The 18,530-nt window shown below is 34.9% G+C and overlaps 1 protein-coding gene across 2 annotated transcripts in view; it reads right to left on the bottom strand.

The window, feature by feature from the left end:
* EML4 (EMAP like 4) overlaps positions 1-18,530 on the bottom strand; it is a 147,301-nt gene that overhangs the window by 56,485 nt on the left and 72,286 nt on the right. The window contains exons 3-7 of one of the 2 annotated variants that reach the window (XM_025868128.2): positions 17,307-17,436; positions 14,175-14,348; positions 12,160-12,288; positions 11,264-11,289; positions 11,035-11,067 (exon numbers count right to left, since the gene is read on the bottom strand). In XM_025868128.2, coding sequence (XP_025723913.1) covers positions 11,035-11,067; positions 11,264-11,289; positions 12,160-12,288; positions 14,175-14,348; positions 17,307-17,436 — 492 coding nt within the window. The remainder of the gene's footprint in view (positions 1-11,034; positions 11,068-11,263; positions 11,290-12,159; positions 12,289-14,174; positions 14,349-17,306; positions 17,437-18,530) is intronic. The other variant, XM_025868129.2, reaches the window with a different exon arrangement.

Genomic DNA, 18,530 nt, shown 5'->3' with positions numbered 1-18,530 from the left:
CAAGTATTTGTGCTTGTTATGGGTGAGAAGTTCAAGTTATTTTTATTATTATTACTCACTTGTGCTTGGCCTCATGATTAGATCTAAGAACAGGCTAAGACCTCCCACACCACAGTTTTCAACACCACATGATATAGGTCTTTATTACTTCTGGATCTAAGAGTGGGCTCTGCTTCCTGATGATTTTTAGCATTGCTGGACTTGAGGAGAACTAAATGATTACCAGTTGCAACTATTTCTCGTCTGCAATCATCTTTATCAGCATCTCCTTGTCCTTTTTTGTATAGTTCACTTTCTTATAGGTATCAATTTGTTATATAATTTCCCTCATTTTTTTTTTTTTTTAAAGAATATAAATGCTTGGGGTCTCTGGCTGGCTTAGTCAGTAGAACATGTGACTCTTGATCTTGGGGTTGTAAATTCGAGCCCCACATTAGGTGTAGAGATTACTTAAAAATAAAATCTTTAAAAAACATATATATAAATTCTTAGAGGCAGATATCCTGCCTTTTGGAATTTCCCCCCAGGATCTTTGATCAGAGGCATATATCATAAATGCTTTCTGGATGAAAAAATAAAACTATTATAGCAGATGTCTCCACCACTTAGAGATCAGATGTCCAGCCAAGGGAATGGGTTTAGGAATACTGGTATCAAAGAAAACAAAAGTTCTCCTTTGCTAATAGAGACAGCTCAGAAGACCATATTGCTCCCTGTCAATTATCCTTTATCAACTATTCCTTTCTCCTTAGCAGCACAAGCAACTAAGTAAAAGCAAAGAAACTATCTAGTGCTTGTCAACTTTTCCAATATAAAAATGGCAATGCACGTCAGGATGAAAACGTTCTGTCTGGAAACTGGCAGTATATATATAAGTTAAGGGCCAAATATGTAATCTAGGAACCTATAACAATTCCTGAGATTGAGGAAGGCAATATATCATAGTGGAAAGAACATGAGCTTTGGGAAAAAACTGATCAAGATCTGCATTCCAGCTTTATTGCTGACTAGCTGTATGACTCTGGCCTCATTTTCCTAATACACAAAATAGTACTACTACTTACCACCTGCAATTATGATTCACTAAATAAGACATTACACTGTAAGGGATAATATGAGGTCCTCAACAAGTATTTATTCCCTTCCCTTTGAGAAGAATTTGTACCATTCTGAACCCTGTCTAGGAACTGCTTATAATACGTGATTTAACACACTATAATATCTCTTCATAAGCTTTAAATCGACTGTCCATAGAACAGTATGTATAGGCAAATAAGCTAGAATTCTATCATGTAGACTTTTTAAAAAGATTTTATTTATTTGAGAAAGAGAGCAGGGCAAGAAAGAGCACATGAGTGGGGGGCAGAGGGAGAGGGAGAAGCAGGCTTCCCACTGAGCAAGGGACCCTACATGACCTGAGCCTAAGGCAGATGCTTCACTGACTGAGCCATCCAGGAGCCCCTATCATGTACACTTTAAAATGGGCCACAAATTGACTATCTACTGGTGCACACAGAAAATCCAAAATGAGAGCAGGGAGAGAATACAGGATGATTAACTGGGACTCTGGGACCACTGGCACACTCCATGCTCATGTCAGGGAGGCAGTAGCTAGTTAACTCCATGAAACGTGTGGGTCTAGTGTTGCTAGATATTCCCTTTTTTTTTTTTCAAGAGAAATGAGAAATCTAAAGTTTATTGTTATATCTCCCAATTCTTAAATATTTAATCCTTGTGGGGAAAAAAAGGGAAAATACCACATGAAAACACACTTCTGGCCTGCATACAGCAGTCTGAGACTTTTTTTTGTTTTTTAAGAGTACAGTCTTTACCTTGGGAATCAGGTAAAAAAGAGTCTCTTTTCTCCTCAACCATTGTTGAGTACAGATTCTCACTGCAAACTTGTTCTTGAGACTGTCAGACTTCTTGACCTTACAGACAAAGGACTTAACAGTCCATTTGTCTGTTTTGTCCCAAAGCTACTTTCTGGCTGTTCTCACTGTAAAACTACAGTACCATGAAAAGTCAAGAAGGGATGGGCCATGAGACCAGTCAAAGAAAATTATGAGGTCAGTTATATTTTCTGGTGGTCAAGAAAAACAATCTGAGGAAAAGAAATTACTAAACTATTTCATGATAATTAGTAAACACAGTTTAGAGCTTTTCAGTATTCAATAATAAAGCTGCTTTTTAGTGAAATGTAATTAATCTCAGCATTTTATTTCTTACTTGGCACTGTAAAAATTCCTTCGACTAAGTGGTAGGCTATACAGTATAGTGGAGAGAATACAAGATTTGTGATAAAGACAGACCTTGGTTTGAATTCCAGCTTTACCACTTACAAGTTTATGTCAAATAAAAAAAAAAAAGTTCTAAGACAGGGAGGGACGGAGGGGGAGGGGCAGAGAGAGAAGGAGAATCTCAAGCAGGCTTCATGCCCAGCGTGGTCACAACCCTGAGATCATGACCTGAGCCAGAATCAAGAGTTGGAAACTTAATCGACTGAGCCACCCAAGTGCCCCTAAATATTCTTAATTGAATCTGATCAATGATAGCTTAATTATAAAAAAAGAAATTCTGTGGGATACTGTTGATAAAAATACTATAATCAATCCCAAAATACCATTAGTTTGTTTCTCTAGACACATACAATGTGGGAACTCGTAGAAATTTAAGAGTTCACCTAGTCCAACCCCCTACCTGTAGAGAAGGGGAAACCAAGGCTCAAAGAGGTCAAATGAGTTTTTAGACTGTGTTCCAAAATTTTATGATTTAGAACTTGTGAAACATTTTTATTCTCAAACTGTGTTCTAGACCTGCAGCATCCAAAACAATAGCCACTGGTTCTGAACATTTAGAATGTGGCTAGTCTGAACTGAGATATGCTGTAATTGTACAATACAGATTTTTAAGTCTTAGTATGAAAAAAAGTAAAATATGTCAATGACTGATCACACATTGAAATGATACTCTGGATATACTGGGCTAAATATATTAAACTTAATCTTACCTGTGTCTTTTGACTTTTTAAAATGTGGCTATTAGAACATTTTAAATGACACATGTATTACACATTATATATTCTATTGGATAGTACTATTCAGACAGTAGTAAGGTCCTCAGAAGTCCAGTTACCTGACAATACAGCTTACTTATAATCCAAATAGAAGCCTGAGCTTTAGACCCCAATAGTAGGAAATCAGAGAGTACAAAAGAAGATGTTTCTGTTCTATTATCTTTGGAAAGAGTGAACACCAGGCAGAATTATTTATTTATTTATTTATTTATTTATTTATTTATTTGAGAGAGAGAGAGAGAGAGAGAGAGAGAGAGAGAGAGAGAGAAGAGAGCAAGAGCGTGCACAAACGGGAGAGGGAGAGAGAATTTCAAGCACACTCCAAGCTGAGCACAAAGCCTGATGCAGGGCTTGATTCCATGACCCCAAACTCATGACTCAGAGCTCATGACCTGAGCTCATGACCTGAGCCACAAGAGTCAGATGCTTAACCGGCTGAGCAACCCAGGTGCCCCTAGGCAGAAATCTGAAACACTTGATGTTAACACTTTCCTTCGCTGTCCTTCTCACTGCTAGCACTTCCCCTTTGGTCTGCTCTTGTTAACTCAATCTTCTACTTTAGCATCTTCCCTAGGCCGTCCTATCCTGCAAAGTGCTCCAAACTGCAAAATGACCTTCATATTCCTTAATCCAAATTTTCTGGGACAGTTATCTAAGGTGTTCTGAGAAAAGCACTACTGCTGACTGGATTAAGGAATATGAAGGTCAGCAATCTGATTAAAGGAGGTTGAGATTCAAGAAAGTAGCTACAGGTGGGCTTATTACTGTCATTAGTGTTAAGAGTTGATTAGCAGTTACATAAGACTTGGTTATGTCTCTGTTGTAAGCTCCTAAGAGGCTAGGTTCACTTCTTTTATATCTTCATTGTGCACCCTCACCCCACTCCCCCTGCCCCTATGTAATTAAGAATTCAGTAAAATTTACCAGTCAGTAGAAGTCTGCCTATAGAACAAAGAAAATTAAGGTAGCATTTTACTACTTGGTCATATTTTTCAGACCTAGGTTTTTGTCCTAGCAAGTAAAGCTATGTAATATTTGGCAAGCACCCCAACTAAGAATTTTTTAAATCTGCAAATAGGAGGGTTAGATTATATCCTTCTAAATTCACACCCCCTTTTTTTTACTTGGGGATCTACATTTTACCGATTTTTATAGCTAGACCTTTGAAAAGGGGTAAAATTTAGACTTTATTGTACAAATCAAGTTACTTACTCAAAGTCCAAAGATTCTTACAGATTACATTGTTTCACTGGATTTCGAAATATTAAATTATTATTACAATATAACCGGATCATTAAATAGGACCTGAAATCTTTTGAGAATTTATTCTTCACCTTTAATGTTTTATTAAATTAAAGATTTATTTCAGAGAGAGAACAAGCACAAGCAGAAGGAGCAGAGGGAGAAGACAGACTCCCAAGCAGACTCTGTGCGGAGCGTGGAGCCCGATGTAGGGCTCGATCTCACGACCCTGAGACTTGAGCCCAAACTCAGAGTCAAAACTAAGAGTCAGACGCTTAACCGACTGTACCACCCAGGCACCCTTATGTTTTATTTTTTTAAAAAACAACCCGAGTCAAAGCAAAATGTAAAGATTTAATAAATCTGGGTCCTCAGTACACAGGTGCTTGCTGTATTATTTGTGTATATTTTAAGAGTAAAATATTTCACAATCTTTAAAAAGTTTAAAAAGCTTATTAAAGTAAATAATCAACAGAATGAAGGTGGCATATGATTTGCTATGGTCTTTTCTGCAATCTTGGTATATATCACTGATCAACTGTACCTCTTTTCTGCTAAGCCTAATAACAAGTTTCAGAATTCTTTTCCAAGTGCTTCAGGAAAACAGTAACAAATGACAGAGTAAGAAACACATGTGGAGTCTAACTGCCATGGACAGAGTGGATTCCTAACTATGCTTGAGGAATGGAGATTTTTCTGGCTAATTGCATTTTCTAGTTTAGATTTTTAAAAAAGCTTATGTCTATGGGTGGTGAAAATAGAGAACGGATGAAGTTTTTAACCAGAATAAAATAAATATGCATAAGACGAGGATGTTCTGTTACAAAAAGTCATATTCTCCACGTCCAAAGGGTTCAGGCTGGGACTTTTTTCAGCTGAAGATAAGGAAAAGAGGATGTCAAGAACACATATTCTTAAAAGTTGGGACTGTTTATATTAAAAAAAAAACCCAGACAGCCTTTAAACATTTTAATCTAGAAGACTGTTAACAACAACATTAAGAAATAAGACTCTCTGCTTCATAGGACTTTAAAAAAAAAAAAAAAACAACAACCACCACCTCCAACAGAGAAAAGGTTCTCCTGTCTGGTTTCCTTTCAAAATATAGAGAATACATGGACAAAGCCCAGATCCCTAGGGATACAAGTAATGTTTATGTTGCCTATTTAAAATGATCCAATATCTAAATTTCTCAAGTGAGTATATTTTTTGGAAGTACAATACCTGGTTTCCTGCCTTTTCTGCCTGTTCACACTAGAACAGACTTAAAGCTAGCATTCTTCTTCCTAAATTTAGGAACTGCAAAGTTTTGGATACCATCTTAGTAACAACAGGGATAAAATCTATCTGTAGCTCAATTAAGGGCTTTTGGCTTTTTTGGTTTGTTTCAAACTGCATACCCTCTTAGCAAGTATATACTCCCTCTCAGTAGGTAACACAATATACAGTGTCAGTAGAACACCGCTATCCTTTATATTCTTATAGATAAATTTTAGCTATTCTTTCAGATACATTGCTCAGTTTACGGAAGCGTGATCAGGTTTTAGGACAAAACATGCCTGGAGCCAACAAGTTAGAAAACAACACATGGCATGAACAAAAGCACCTACATTCAAATTCTTTAAAAGGTAAATTAAAAGCAAGTTAGTTAAGGTATGGGGAGCTGTCCTCCATTTTGTTTGCTGCAAGAACGAGCTTTTAAAAGTTATTAAGAGAAACTCTTAGTGACATCTAGTCTAAGCCTCACTGTATGTGAGGAAACTGAGGTCCAAGATCTCAGAGTCACAGGCAAAACTTTATTACCAGATGAATACGGTTTCTTTTTTTTTTTTCTTCATAATTTCCTTTGGCAAATTCCTAACTCATGCCCATAATTTCAGTCCTTTAGGATTCTGATTCTAAACTTTGTATGGTGCAGGTCATTTCACCCCTAACCAGGTCTCATACCTCTTATTCTTGCACTCTTTCTGCCATAACACTTTACTCATCTTTCCTAAGTGAGGGGCCTAATGAAGCTTCTGTTACTTAGAATGAATCTGTATTTAATAAATGTAATGATTAGAAATACAAAATTGTATGTGCACTATAATCAATGACCTCTTTGCTGGCCCTTAACACAGAAGAAAGCTCTTGCCTCAGGGCTGGTGTACTTTCAGTTTTCTCTGCTCATGAAATTCTTTTCTCCAGAGTTCCATATATTTCACTCACGTCCTTTAGGTGGTTCAATGTCACCTTATCAGAAATGTCTTCCCTAACTACTCTATGTAAAATAGCAGTTCTCTACTCTCCTCATTCTTTCTCAATATGTATTACCTCCTGACACATTAAGTATTATTTTTTCTTATTATGTAGAATATAAGTTCCACAGAGTGCAGAGACCGTAACTGCTATATCCTCAAGTGCCTAAGGGCAGGGCGTGACAAAATAAGCACTCAATAACTATTTGTTAAAAGAGTGAATGTTTAAAATGTGTATCTGATAAAGAACAATAAACATATCAGAACTATAATGGCTGTTAAAATGACAAGATTATTCAGGTTTTTTTCCCTTCTCCAATTTTGTAAACGAGTTTAGTATTTTCAGATTATTTGGACAACTGTTTTGGCTACACCAAATTATTGAAGTGTTTTACACAGTATATATTTCAAAATCACTTTTAAAGTATTTTTTATCTATAGTCATTTTTAGACAGTTAGCTAGTATGAGACAGTTACTTCTCAATTCTCTAAGATATTACATTACAATAACTGATCTCTCATCTAAACACACCTATAGTTCCTGCATGGATCTGGTAGTTAAGCATGAATGCATCTAAACTTAGAGCAGTGAGGCAGCACTATGAAAGGATGTAAGAGTGTTATATGAGGACCGATGATTTTTCCTCAATTACGCATATTTCTCTCCAGTAGGGATCTGAGTCATTCAGGCTCTCAACATGACCAGACTAATTAACTATGTACTAATTCTAAACAGCAGAAGTTTAAGATGCTACAAGAGAAAAAGGATTTAAGATTATTTAAGCTTGAAAAAAAACCCAGTAACGTGCAATAATTTGAAGACATTCAGGTTTTCTTCTAGAAAGGACATATAACACTTATTTTCCATATTAAAAAAATATAAAATACTTGATTACCATAAGGATGAGTTTATAGGCTGTACTAATTTTATTACAAAATTTATCAGATTGTTACCTATTTTCCCCAATAGATAATTTTATAAAAGGTGCTTATAGTCCCCTAAGTTAGCTCAAAAAACTTTTATCAATAACTTATCAAATGAATAGTACTGTATTAGAACCTAACCACTGCATCTAACAATGAATAAGCCTATAGGAAAACTTATTCACAGTTTAACCTGATGTGCTAAGTCTTTCTCTTGCAATGGGAGAAGAATCCAACAGAACTAGAGAGAAAAGTGATGAAGGGAGGTTCATGTTTCAGGGACCTGAGCGTAGGTAAAGACTGAACTATATCTCTGGTGATATAACTTGTCCTTCCTCCCACACCTAGCCTCAGACTGTCCTGTGTACATCCCATTCCACTGCACCTCCTACTGCTTTCAACTACAATTCTCTTCCTTCTGCCTCAGAACCGAGCAGAATACACAGTTTTAGAGCTCTTCTTGTACTCTACTGTGGCTGAAGGATACAGGCCCTTCAGGTCAAGCTTTTTCTGCTACCACTCACCTAAATGTACCAAATGTAAATAGTCTTCTTCCCAAATCACAAAAGATGGCTTGGAGCAAGTCATACTTGTCATTGTCAAAAAAAGAGCTATAGAAATTAATAAATCATATTTTTAAAAGATTGTACAAAAATGATAGATATTTTGGATTAATACCTAAAGTATAAGAAAATGTGTTGTAAAATACGCCATGCAAAATGAATACAAATTTTAAAAATATATCTACATCTTATATCAAATGAAGATAATCTATTTAACGGTTATCTTTTCATCCTATCCCACATATTTGAGTGCAAGATTTTACTGTCAAGATTCACATACATTAATAACTAAAATTTATTTGGTACTATGTGCCAGGTACTACATTTTATTATCTTTAATTTTTATATTAAGTCTGAGGGGTTATGATTGTCTCAATAATGAGAAAACAAAGACTTAAGGTAAAATAACCTGCTCAAGGTCACACAGCTAAGTAAATGGTGACACTGGTCTCTGGACTCCAAAATACACGTTTAAATACTGATACTACCTTGCGTGCTACACATCTCTACAAGTAGATTAAGTCTTATGGAAACTGAAAAACCAAAACTCTTACTCTTTTCCACACATCACCACCACCTCAAACGTTCCTCATTTTACCAAGCTGCTCAAGCTATTCTTCATGGATAGATCTTGCTGTTCCTTATCTCCCATACCCTACCTATCTTATCTCTTAAACCATCTAGATCCATCTATTTTCTATAGGCTCTGTCTGAATTACAGTTAGGCCTCAACTACCTCACAAACTGAAACATAAGAGTTTTCTATGAAGGTACACTCTGGTGAGAGAGTCTATATCCAGACAGAATATAGCAGATTAAAGTGGAAAAATAACAGACTCAAATTCCAAAAATAAGGCTTAATGCAAGCAACACCTGACATTATTAAATTCCAACATCTGGGACAACCTTTTTGAGTTAAAAGTCTTTTAACAGAATTTATTTTTCTATATCCTTTTCTAGCTTTTTATTTGATCCTTCTTCCTAGATACTGGTTAAAACCCTGCTTAGTGATGCTTCTGTAGCAAAATCCTTCCTTCTTAAATACATTTATTTGTCTGCTTACCTGAATAGCTTTGAAAACTGTCACCAACACAACCACTCACTTACTATATACTAATCTTATGTTTTTTTTTCCTTCCAAAGAACACACCACAACATGAGAAAGTGGCAGGCAGCTCTATAAGGATCTTATAAAATTTGAGCTCTTTAGCAAAATATGTAATAATAATAGCACCATTTTATAGTTTTACAATGTTTTCTATTTTTAAAGTGCTTTCTTTTTTTAAAGATTTTATTCATTCATTCATTCCTTCTTTTAAGATTTTATTTATTTGGCAGAGAGAGAGAGACAGAGAGGGAACACAAGTGGGGGGGGGTGTGAGAGGGAGAAGCAGGTTTCCCACCGAGCGGGGAGCCCAATGCAGGGCTCGATCCCAGGACCCTGGGATCATGACCTGAGCCAAAGGCAGACGCTTAACGACTGAGCCACTCAGGCGTCCCTTAAGATTTTATTTATTGGGGCACTTGGGTGGCTCAGTCGGTTAAGCATCTGCCTTTGGCTAGGGTTGTGATCCCTGGGTCCTGGGATAGAGCTCCAAGTTGGACTCTCTGCTCAGGGGGGAAGCCTGCTTCTCCCTCTCCCTCTGCCCCTCCTCCCGCTTGTGCTCTCTCTCAAATAAATCAAATCTTCTTTAAAAAAATACATATTTTTTTAGAGAACACAAGTGAGGTGGGGAGAGGGAGGAGGAGAAGCAGTCTCCCCGCTTAGCACAGAGCCCAAAGTGGGGCTCGATCCCAGGACCTGGGGATCATGACCTGAGCTGAAGGCAGACACTCAACCAACTGAGCCACCCAGGCGCCCTAAAGTGCTTTCATATACATTATTTCATTCTTCAGCAGTCATGTGAAGTAAGCTTTATAGGTACTATTCTCAGATTAGAAAACTAAGACACTGTCATTTTCCCTAGATAACAAGGCTATTATGCAGAAGAGCCAGGACCAAATTCTAGACAGAGACTCTCCATTCACAGCTCTATTTATTGCTACCCCTATTTTTAAAAAAATGTTCTGATATATAATAAGAATTGTCTTTATAAATAAAATTTCATTGTTCCCTTTCAACCATTACTTAAGCTATTTGCTTAATTATAAAAGAGGGAGAAGGTATAACCTAACTATAGAATGAGAGCAAAAATGAACTTCATTTAGAATTTCTATGTAAAAACAAATGATCCAAAGATTACAAATATTTTTTATTAGAATAAAAAATAGTAAAAATCCATAGCAATCAAATTAATCTCTTACAAAAATTTTAACCACATTGTATTTAGTTAATATAATAACCCAGAGAATAACTATGACACATAGAAATGAGCTGTAAAAAGCATGCACAGAAAGGACATGCTTTCATTTAGAACAGCATGCTTCAATTAAATTTGCAGGCAATCTGAGGAGAATATAAAACTGATGTAATAGAACTTACCTACTTTGCAAGTAAATTAAATACAGATTTATAGAAAGTCTGTTCTTTTTTGGTCAGAACAAGCCAACAACAGCAAGTAGCCAGAAATTACAATTAATATAAAAGAAAAATTCAAGAGGAAATGGATCTGCTAGACTCATTATATATTCTTAGCTTCAAGAAATGAGTGATTATTTGCAATGAGGTTGGCAAGACAGGAAATTGAGTTAAAATTTATCAATCTTTTAAATGGCTTTTCTCAGTACAACTTTTATTGTTTTTTTAAAAAGGGGGGAAATTCTCTTTAGTATTTTATACCTCTTTGTAATGTATTTATCTCTACTGACCATGAATCTTCAGAGCTCACAGAAATAAAATGGACTTTTAGAAAAATAGTTGGATTCACCAGTCCAAATTATCCTATTTCTCGTATTAAGAGGAAAGTCAGATAGTATAAATAATGAAAAGCCAAATAAGAGATCCAGGAAGAAATTAACTTAGAAGGCGACCAACTGTGTAGCTTATTCTTACCTTGGTTGTTTTTTTCACGGGTTGACATTTTTGCTGGTTGAGACAAAAATGACATATCTTACAATAAAAACTGGGCATTTTTTTAAATGACTATAATAAATGCACTTCTCTTTATTATGAGCTAATAAAGTACAGTGAATGAAAATAAGTCAATATTCTTAACAATTAGCAAAAATTTAACTGGTGTAGAAAAGCATAAATTTTTTTTTAAAAAGGATTTTTAATTTACCTTGGTTGATGATGACATCTTTATGCCTACAAAAAAAATTCAAAAGATTATGTTATAATTTTACTTGGCTTATCATTAGAATCACCTAAAGAATTTGTAAAGGCTTCAATGTCTTGGTCACACCCAAGATAAATCTTTAGAAGTGAAATTCAGACATCAGTATTTTCAAAAGTTGGTCACTGGTCTCAACTATTAATATATACTTTTTTAAAAAAAATATTTTATTTATTTGACAGAGAGAGAGAGAGCACAAGCAGGGGAAGTGGCAGGCAGAGGGAGAAGCGGCTTCCCACCGAGCAGGGAGCCCCAGGGACCCTGGGATCATGACCTGAACCGAAGGCAGCCGCTTAACTGGCTGAGCCACCCAGGCACCCCTATTAATATATACTTTTTAAAAAATATTTTATTTTTTTGAGAATGAGAGAGAGCACAAGCAGGGAGGAGGGGCAGAGGGAGAAGCAGGCTCCCAGCCTGATGCAGGGTTCAATCCCAGGGCCCTGGGATCACGACCTGAGCTGAAAGCAGATGCTTAACTGACTGAGCCACCCAGTTATATATGCCCCTAATATATACTGTTTCATAAAACAGTATTTCATAAGATATCTAAACAGTGAAAGCATAGAAAGAACTTGCAAAAAACATTCAAATCTTAGGGGTTTAGTTAACATTAACAGGAAGATAGATTTCTCTCTTTTTGTACACTTAAAAAGAAAAAATACACTTAGAAGAAAAAAAGATAAATTATAATATAGATTTTAAAAATAATGATCCAAAGCAGGCATATAAATGTACATGCAAGCATGACAGTCACAGAATTATTAATTTTCAGATATAACTAAGAAAGTGTAAAACCAATTAAAAAAAAAAGTACCACAAAAAAAAAGTGTAATACCTACTTGTCTGTATTTTTTATAACTTTTGATATTAATTTTGATGTTGAAACTGCTCTCAATAATTTATTACGACTCTCATCTGAATTTTCCCATGAATTATGTGACTTTTCAACTGTAGGTGGTCGTTTTATGCTGGAAGAAACATATTAATTTCTTTGAGAAAAATTCTATGAGTAGCAATGACATGTAATTGACAGCTTAAATAGAACATAAAAGCAGCAAAACATTTCCTTAAAGCTAATCCAGAAAAGAGAAGGAAGGATTAGTTGAAAGGTTCTGCCTGGATGAGTGAAGGAGTTAAACAAGGCAATGACCAAGTCTGTTTATAATTTTCACTATTATTCAGAAGATTCACTAGAACAAATATTACTTGATTAAAAAATAAATCTGTACTTTTTGTTAATAGAAAAAAATACATATGCTTAAATCCCTGAGTAAAATATCTCATAATCTGTGAAACTCTGTGAGTTTGTGAAAAAACCTATACTTTTTCATAGTTATTACAAAGCTGTTTTCATCTTTTATATTCTTGTGTAGTTATATATGGTACAAATGACACTTTCTAAGTAAAATGTGGGATTAAAGGTAAAACTCTTGTGACATCCCTTAAAGACATTTTTTACCCATGATCAGAAATAAACATGACTTAACACAAGAATGCTGTATTATCAACAATGATTCCATATATTTATAAATGAAATTTTTGACTTATAAATGATTTTTCAGCTGCATTGTTAACTATCCTACCACTCATCCAGTCTCCAATACTTCTTGCAATAGTATATCCAAAGAGCAATTTAGAATGGCAAGCACATTTCCCGGAGACCTTAAGAAGCTGAAAAAAAAAGATCTGGGACAAAGAAGATACCAAGTCAAATCAGAACCTTAAAGAGACTGATTATAAAAAAGCCACCTTTAACCACATACAATCCAAAGTTACATAACATTAATAAACTATATCCAAGAAAAACTCCACATGAGACCAGGCAAAAAAATTACAAACCATTTAGATAGCATAAGAATCTGCGTGAGACACACAGACAAAGCATTTTTTAAAAGTTAAACATGCATCAATCAAATGAAGAGTGTTTTCCCAAATTTCTATTAGGGATTTGAGGCAGAATATTAAATTGATCAAATAAAAATATATTATAAATCTTTGAGGAATGGTTGTCATTTATTTTACTAAAATCCTAGCTAGTTCTGGGAATGGTTTAATACTTTCCTGAGATTTCCAAGCAGAAGTATGTTGAATAAAATATATCTATACCTAATCATGAAGTTTGAATCAGCATTTCTAAAGCAGGCAAATTTCATTAAGTTGGTCTAAATATCTGATTACAAGGCAGGTGTAGCACTGAACTCCCAGCATGCAGGTTTAGATCCCCAATTTAGGCTCACACACAATGTTAGAATGTTTCTCCCTTCTCCCCCTCTCATAACTTTAAAATATTAATTATTACAGACACAGAGAGAAGCCCTCAAGCAAGCCTTTAGCATAGAAAAGACCAGGTGAAATGGATTTATTTCTCTACTCAAGCAAGAACTTATCCTCCCAAAACCCAAAACTGAAACTGAGATGCAGTCACAATGAAGAGCCATTTGCGGAGAAGGGCCCTTGCAAGTTCAAGGTTGTAATGATGCCAAAATATGATGAGGATAATTACATATGGCAATTTTCTGTCCATGGTTATACATTTATGCATAGGTTATATAAACTTTTGTAAATTTTATTATAAAAATATTGTTTGGTATTAAATAGGTTATTATGGCCTTCTTTTCACCAAATTGTTTGTAACTGAGGTTTTCTCTTTTCCAGTTTTAACTGAGAAATTTTGACCTTAAATCTTTGTTCTCCAAAGTACTAAAATATAATTTTAGCAACAAAGAAGTGGTGGTGGTGGGGAAGCCACCAGGCTTTTCTCTTGGAATCCATGGATAGACAACTTTTCTCAAGTCACAGAATTTAGGTATCATTACAACCATTCCCTAGCTCTGTACTCGGGAACAGTTAAAACCTTTTGGTGGGAGTAGAATTCTTGCTTTCTTGATTTTGTCTGTGTATTTGGAGAGGCTGTGAAGAGGGCTGGGGAGAAGGTGATGCTCGAATTTGTGGACTTTGATCATTAGAATGAGATTCCTCTTTTTTTTCTCTCTGTCCTTGTGGTTTTTCTTTCTTTTTTTCTGTACCACTGTAAAATAAAGTATAACATGGAACAACACATATTTAAACAAATAAAAGATATTTCAAACGATGGAAAAAGTGATCACAAAATTCAAAATCCTAAATCATACAACTAATACAATTTATACTGCTTTCATTTAATGATGAAAATATTTCTTTGAAAATTCTGGAAGCTATTAAAATCTTCAGTAAAGAATTTATAAGAATTCTAAGGCAATATATCCTATGAAGACTGTTTGGGGACCAAAATGGCCAATGCATTTTGCCATATCGGCAGATTTTGGGGAACAACAGCAGCTCTCTTAAATGACTTTAACTTACCCAAATCAGAGCATCAGTGACACCTTCCATTACCTCTGTAAAACATACTGAATGATGTGCAAGGCACACAAAACCTTATGTTTAGGAGATTATTCTGATCCCCATTTCTTCTGTATATTTCTCCTCTTGCCAGCTGAGTTTTAAATTTACCAGGAATTGTAGATATCCCCCCACCAATCCAGAACCTGTTTATGCCAGTTGCACTAATTATTCTAATTACGTAAATTAATACACATAGACAAGAGAACTGTAATTTCCATGGAAACTAAGTTGAATGCTCTGGAAGACTCCATAAAATAGTTACTAAAAAAAAAACCTGCCATTAAATTTTATGTAGGTGAGATAATTACACAAAGTTGAGGAAAAAAAATCATAAGAGAAAGAGATGGGTTCTAAAAACTCTCTGCAAGAGTTTTAAATTTCTTACTCAGTCTTAAAGTTGAAAGTAACAATTATAAAAAATAATTTATGCGTATATTATATGCAAGATAGTCAACAAGGAATCTAATCAGACACGATTAGAAAGAAGGTTGGACTCTCAGCCTTTCATAAAAAAATTGACAAATCTATGTAAAATATTTAAGATATTTATGTATAAATTCTTGTGATTCTGTACTTTTGACTCTTAATTAATGAAGCACCTGCCATTCCCGATCATTGGATAAGTCCTTATATTGCACATTTTTGACATTACAAACCAGGTGGAATCAAGATCTGAATTCCATGGTTGAAAAGAAAGAAAATTATCAATTGTTTACAGTTCTTAATCAAAGGACATTTTATAATTTGACTATTAAAGTGCATAATCTACAAGGAAGTATGTTTAAGAACATTTTAAACAAATATACATAGTAAATACAATTTATCACATAGTAATAGTTAAAAATGTTAAAATATAATTTTTTAATTAATTTGAGAGAGAGAGTCCACGCGCACACGTGTGTGGGGAGGGGCAGAGGGAGAGAATCTCAAGCAGACTCCCCGCTGAGCTCAGAGCCCAACAAGGGGCTTGATCCCTTGTCCCATGAGATCATGACCTGACCCAAAACCAAGAGTTAGACACTTAACCTACTGAGCCATCCAGGCGCCCCTAAAATATAATTTTTTAAAATGACATTTAATCTGATTCAGTTCTGATACCTTCTGACTTGACTAGCCCCCAACTGTCTATTTATTGTTTAGTTTTTAAAAGTATCTGCTGAGAAATACAGTTCTACCTTAAAAATATCAGACTAACTTTGAAATTTAAAACTGTTAGAAATTCTTTCTTGTTGGTCTTCAAACTAGCCTGAATGCAGAGGCCACCAGTCTTATGTGGGCCCGGTACAACCTAAAAGAAATTTTCCTCCTAGGGATTTAAAAGCAAAGTACAGAGCACCATAAAGTAAAAAGTCAGCTGGTCTTAAGATTACTGAGTTACTATTGTGCATAATACTGATCACTGTACAGGACTACAGTTACATAAGAAAATGGGCTGAACCCAAACTATTATTAAATACAAGGAAGTTTATTAAAAATATTAAAAATTTCCACAATGCATTTGTTTTCTTATAATTTGTCCTTTTCTCCTACAAGGGAGGCATAGGCAGTACATTTTGTCATGCTTTGGAGGGGCCTTTAAAAGGCCTAAACATCAGGGCGCCTGGCCAGTTTAGTCATGGAGCATGCAACTCTTGGTCTCAGGGTTCTAAGTTTGAGCCTCACATTGGGGGTAAAGATCACTTAAAAATAAAAGATCTTAAAAATAATAATAATAAAAAAAGGCCTAAAGATCTTGTTATTTCTTCACCATTCCTGCAGCTAAATGTTTAGTTAATATCTATAAATCCACACTGATGAATAATTCAGTCACTGGCATTATTTATTAAGGCAACGATTTTCTATCAGTACATTTTAAATATTATTCCATTACTTAAGGTTTTTCCTCAGTTATTCTTTGAAGTAAACAGTTGTAAGATTATGCAGTTGATCTCTTATGGTCTCTCCAAATTCTATATGGGATAATCTGCTAGGAATTACACAAAAGTGAAAAAATTCTGTAAGCAATTTTACTGAAACAGATTAATTTATTGATGAAAAGAACATATAGAATGTAAATCTGTAGTTTAGTGAAACTTTTTTCTGCAGTATTTCTACTGCCCGCCTACCATCCCCTAACACACACACACACACACACACACACACACACAGTACTATAGTATTTTGAATTATGCCTTAATTTTATAGTCATGGTTAAAGAATAAAAGTTATAAAAGTGTTCAGCCTCCCACTAATATACTGAAGATTCTATTTCTCCTTTAAAAACTGCCATATTAAATGCACTGCTTGCTAAAGAAAATTTGCTTATATAATTAAATATTGTGATGCATATCTCATCAACAAATGTTTGTTAAAAAGAAAACGAGGAAATGAAAATACTTTCTTTAGTAAGAACGGAAAGCTTCCTCAAACAGCTCGATAGATACATGAGCGTAAACCCAGTGAGTATAGGCTGGGTGTCTATATTCACAGTTAAAGAATTCAAAAGACATGCTCACTTTAATTCCATACAGCTGTATTTCATTTTTTTTTTCAAAAGTAGAATGAATGATCACTTTCAGACAATTGTGCAATGTTAGCTTTTCTTTCCCTTATAAATGGATACCTTTTAGCAGCAGATGAAAGAGTTTCTTTTCTTGCAATTGCGACAGAGCTGGTGTGGCTTGGCTTTCTGTTTGCACCGCTCCCGTTGGTAATACAGGACATGGAAATAGCTTCTCGAAGGCCTGGAGGGCCTAAAAGTGGTTAAGAAAAAAAACTTTACATCAAACTTCAAAATACTCCTCAAAAATTGGGAATTTAAAAAATTAAGTCCATTAGTGGTCAGAACTAAGTAAGCAAACTGCTCCCTCTGGTATGCAGCATGCAATATTAGTGTCTCTAATCTTAATCTCATCAAAACAGACCTATAAAAAAGGCCATGCTAAATTACTACACTGCAGCTAGACTTATTCTCTAGCGAAATGGTTTGCCCTCTATACACAGCAGCTTTAAAACACATGATGCAAAGTAAATCACAAATTTTCACATCACTGATTTTCAGAAATTTCAGTTCTACTGAAGTCAAACTATTTAGAAATCCTAGAACCATAAATGTTAAATCTGACAGTTATTTCATATAAATAAAGCATAAATGTATAAAGCATTTCCTAATTTACAGAGTAGAAGGACTGGACTAAGTATGTGATATGTATGTTGGTGTGGTTAGGAAGTTACAAGATCAAACAGCCTTTATCTACTATGGGGCAAGTTCATTTAAAAATCTGAGAACAGAGAATAGTTTTGAACTTTTGGACTCTGTTTTCTCACATACACACAAAATCTAATTTGGCCAATCTCATCTTTGCTTGCTTCTCTTCATAAAAGCACAGAGAGTAAAAAATTTTTATGTATGGAGCCTAAAATACTTGGCACCCTAGACTGTTCCATATATACTGCATTTTTGACAAGAACAAGCTGCTAGGGGCTACTTGTATCATAATCATCTATAATGTTTCCTTAATATAGAGATTCCTAGACCTAACCTCAGACCAAATAATTCAGAAGAAAGGAATATGGAGACCTACTGTATTTACTTTTTGAAATTTCCCAGGAAAATTTTCACTTATATGAATGTACAGTAACTTCCAAATTATGCTAACATCACCGGTCATCAGATCTGGTAGTCTGCCAAACAGGTGACTCCTTGTTGTACAGACAGTTTTTTTTTTTTTTAATTGTGGTAAAATACCTTTAACAAAATTTACCCTTTTAAGCATTTAAAAAGGTACACAGTTCAGTGACATTTAGTATAGTCACAATGTGCTGTGCAACCATATTCGATTCCAGA

Source organism: Callorhinus ursinus, unplaced genomic scaffold, assembly GCF_003265705.2.
Source record: "Callorhinus ursinus isolate GAN/ISIS: 27379988/994484 unplaced genomic scaffold, GSC_fseal_2.0 scaffold10, whole genome shotgun sequence".
Classification (NCBI taxonomy): Eukaryota; Metazoa; Chordata; class Mammalia; order Carnivora; family Otariidae; genus Callorhinus; species Callorhinus ursinus.
Note: the sequence above shows the minus strand (reverse complement) of the source record. Positions and strands in the feature narration are given on the sequence as shown.